The 3147-nt window shown below is 39.8% G+C and overlaps 1 protein-coding gene across 1 annotated transcript in view; it reads left to right on the forward strand.

The window, feature by feature from the left end:
• Positions 1 to 1524: 1524 nt before the first annotated feature.
• ero1a (endoplasmic reticulum oxidoreductase 1 alpha) overlaps positions 1525 to 3147 on the forward strand; it is an 8702-nt gene continuing 7079 nt past the window's right edge. Inside the window, exons 1-4 of the mRNA XM_031848641.1 lie at positions 1525 to 1635; positions 2566 to 2685; positions 2757 to 2840; positions 2915 to 2956. Of these exons, the coding sequence (XP_031704501.1) occupies positions 1567 to 1635; positions 2566 to 2685; positions 2757 to 2840; positions 2915 to 2956 (315 nt within the window). The 5' untranslated portion in view covers positions 1525 to 1566. The remainder of the gene's footprint in view (positions 1636 to 2565; positions 2686 to 2756; positions 2841 to 2914; positions 2957 to 3147) is intronic.

The following is a 3147-nucleotide window of genomic DNA, read 5'->3' on the forward strand; positions in this document are numbered from 1 at the left end:
TGAGACAGTCAGAGAGTGTGTGGGTGAGACAGAGTGTGTGTGTGTGTGTGTGTGTGTGTGTGTGACAGTCAGAGAGTGTGTGTTTGTGTGTGTGAGACAGTCAGAGAGTGTGTGTGTGTGTGTGTGTGAGACAGTCAGAGAGTGTGTGTGTGTGTGTGTGTGAGACAGTCAGAGAGTGTGTGTGTGTGACAGTCAGAGTGTGTGTGTGTGTGACAGTCAGAGTGTGTGTGAGACAGTCAGAGAGTGTGTGTGTGTGTGAGAGTCAGAGTGTGTGTGTGTGTGTGTGTGAGACAGTCAGAGTGTGTGTGTGTGTGTGACAGTCAGAGTGTGTGTGTGTGTGTGTGAGACAGTCAGAGTGTGTGTGTGTGTGTGTGTGTGAGAGTCAGAGAGTGTGTGTGTGTGTGTGTGAGACAGTCAGAGTGTGTGTGTGTGTGAGACAGTCAGAGTGTGTGTGTGACAGTCAGAGTGTGTGTGTGTGAATACATTCTAGTGTGTTTCGATGTGTCTTGCTAGTAGTGTTTGTGTGGACGTACCAGAATGCTGTGACTTAGCATGGCCCCCCCCCCCCCCTCCATAATTAATATGTTAAAGTTCACCTGAATCTGCAGGTTTAAAAAACATTTTTACTTTAAATGTCAAAGTTTGACGTCACGGGAAGCAAAAGAAACATTTTGAGGCCCCGAAATTTAGACGAAACTACTTTTATCAAAACTTTTAAAAACTTTGAGCGGTTCTTTGATAGTTTCCAACACTAAATGTAGAATTCTGTTCATATTATATCTGAGTGCAGGCCTACTTCTTCCTCCACTGAAAGTACTAATACCACACTGAAAGTACTCCACTAAAGTGCTAGTCTGAGTAGTAGACCTGCATTCAAAACATTTCTGAAGTAGAATTATGTAGTCTAAGTATTACCAACAAAATGTACTGAAGTATAAAAAGTAAAAGTATTCATTCTGTTTGTGAGAAACTGAAGCATGAAATGTTTTTTTATGTCTTGAAAAAATCCTCCAACTTCTTCAACAAAATTTAAATAAACGAGAGTCCTGCAGCTCCGCCGTGCGGCTGACGTTGGTATTACATCACAGTGACGTCACCCACGTAAACCTGAACTGCACTTAAAACACAAAATAATCATAAAAAGGAGGAAACTGCATTTAAGTTTGGTTATCTGCGCGCATTACTATTTTATTATATGAATGAATAATTTTTTTAATGAATTAGAAATATATTTATTAAATTAATAGGTTTGTGGGTATTAAGATGTATGTATTATATATATGATAGAGAAATATTTAAATAATATTTTAGTATTTAAAAACATTTTTTAAAGGTTTATATTTTATATTTTTAATATTTTTAAAAATATATTTGTCAGATTTCATCTGTCACGTCTCTCACGTAGCGGACTGGAAACCGGAAGTTGAAGGTGACGTGACGCCACCGCCTTTCAGCGCCTCGAGCCCGGATCCTCCTGAAACTGCTCTCACATTGTATATTATTATATGTTATTATATATATATATATATATATATATATGTTATATATTATAAGACGGAGGTCGTGATGAAGCTGCTGCTCCTCCTCCTGTTCCTCCAGGTGCCCGGATGTGCGGACAGCAGGTGCTTCTGTCAGGTGAGCGAGTTTATTTAAAGTATCTTCACCTGTTGCTGTAAGAGGAGCGTGCGCGTGCGTGCGTGTGTCGGTCGCGAGACCGAAGCAGGAAAAGTTGCATTGTTCCAAAAACATAAAAACACATGTTATATATGATAATTATACATGCTTTTTAAATAGTGGTGGGAGGTAACTAAGTACATTTACTCAAGTTCTGTACTCATTCTGAGGTACTTGTATTTTACTTGAGTATTTCTGTTGTGTACCACTTTATACTTCTACTTTACTACATCTCTGAGGCTAATTTGTACATGTTGTACTCCATTACTTATGTGACAGCTTTAGCTACTTTACAATTTATTTATTTTTTGTACACAAAACAGAAAATAAATTGTTTTTATTTGTTCCAAATGTGAAGATTTGCTGCTTTTCATTTAATTATTTGAATTAATTTTTAACTCTTTAGGTTTGTGTCCTCCCATTGGCTGGACACTACCAATGACATGATGTACAAGTACCACATCACAAGTAGAAGTCATTCATTTATAATCTGAAAGTACAGAAGCACTACAACCATAACGTACTCAAAGCATCAAAAGTTAAAGTACTTGATCTGTGAATTATGAATTAATATATATTTGAGATGATGGTATTATTAATCCTGATGTTTTGTCTACATGACTCCAGTGAAGTTTAGTTCAGTGGTTTCCAACCTAGGGGTCGGGGGTCGGGGCCCTCCAAAGGGTCACCTCATAAATCTGACGGGGTTGTGAGATGATTAATGGGAGAGAAGAAGAAACTAACTTGTGATATATATATATATATGTGTGTGTGTATACATAAAGTTACCGGGTGTTCCTGTCCTACACGACGTAAACCAATCACGTCCTGGTCGGGTGGGACAGGAAGTGGACCCTCGTTAGATTGGATCCGGTTCTCCGTCCTCTGCAGGTCTCAGGAGATCTGGACGACTGCACTTGTGACGTGGAAACCATCGACGGCTTCAACAACCACAAACTCTTCCCCAAACTTCAAACTCTTCTGGAGTCAGACTACTTTAGGTTCTACAAGGTGAGACGCACACACACACACACACACACACACACACTCTGATACTGAGGACTCGTGTCGATGGTCTGCAGGTGAACCTGAACAAGGTGTGTCCGTTCTGGAGGGTCGGAGGTGACTGTGGTCTGAAGGACTGTGCTGTGAAGCCCTGCTCTCCTGTGAGTTCATCTACCTGAACCTAAACACACTCACCTGTATTCACATCACTCAAACTCTGATCTCTGCCAAACAGAACCAGGTTCCAGAGGGGATCAGATCCTCCTCCCAAGACCAGGTGAGTCAGTCCGGACCAGCTGCGTCGGGTTTGTTTTTTAAAATCAGAATAAGTATTTTAAACAACTTATTTTTGACGTTGTCCATAAGAATCCCTAAATCCACCCGATTTTTATTTATGTAACAAATGAGTAACTTTGGGATTATGACAAACATTTGTGATTTATAGTCAGTAAGTAACATAACAAACAT

This window comes from Anarrhichthys ocellatus, unplaced genomic scaffold (assembly GCF_004355925.1).
Source record: "Anarrhichthys ocellatus isolate YVR2014 unplaced genomic scaffold, GSC_Weel_1.0 scaffold8, whole genome shotgun sequence".
Classification (NCBI taxonomy): Eukaryota; Metazoa; Chordata; class Actinopteri; order Perciformes; family Anarhichadidae; genus Anarrhichthys; species Anarrhichthys ocellatus.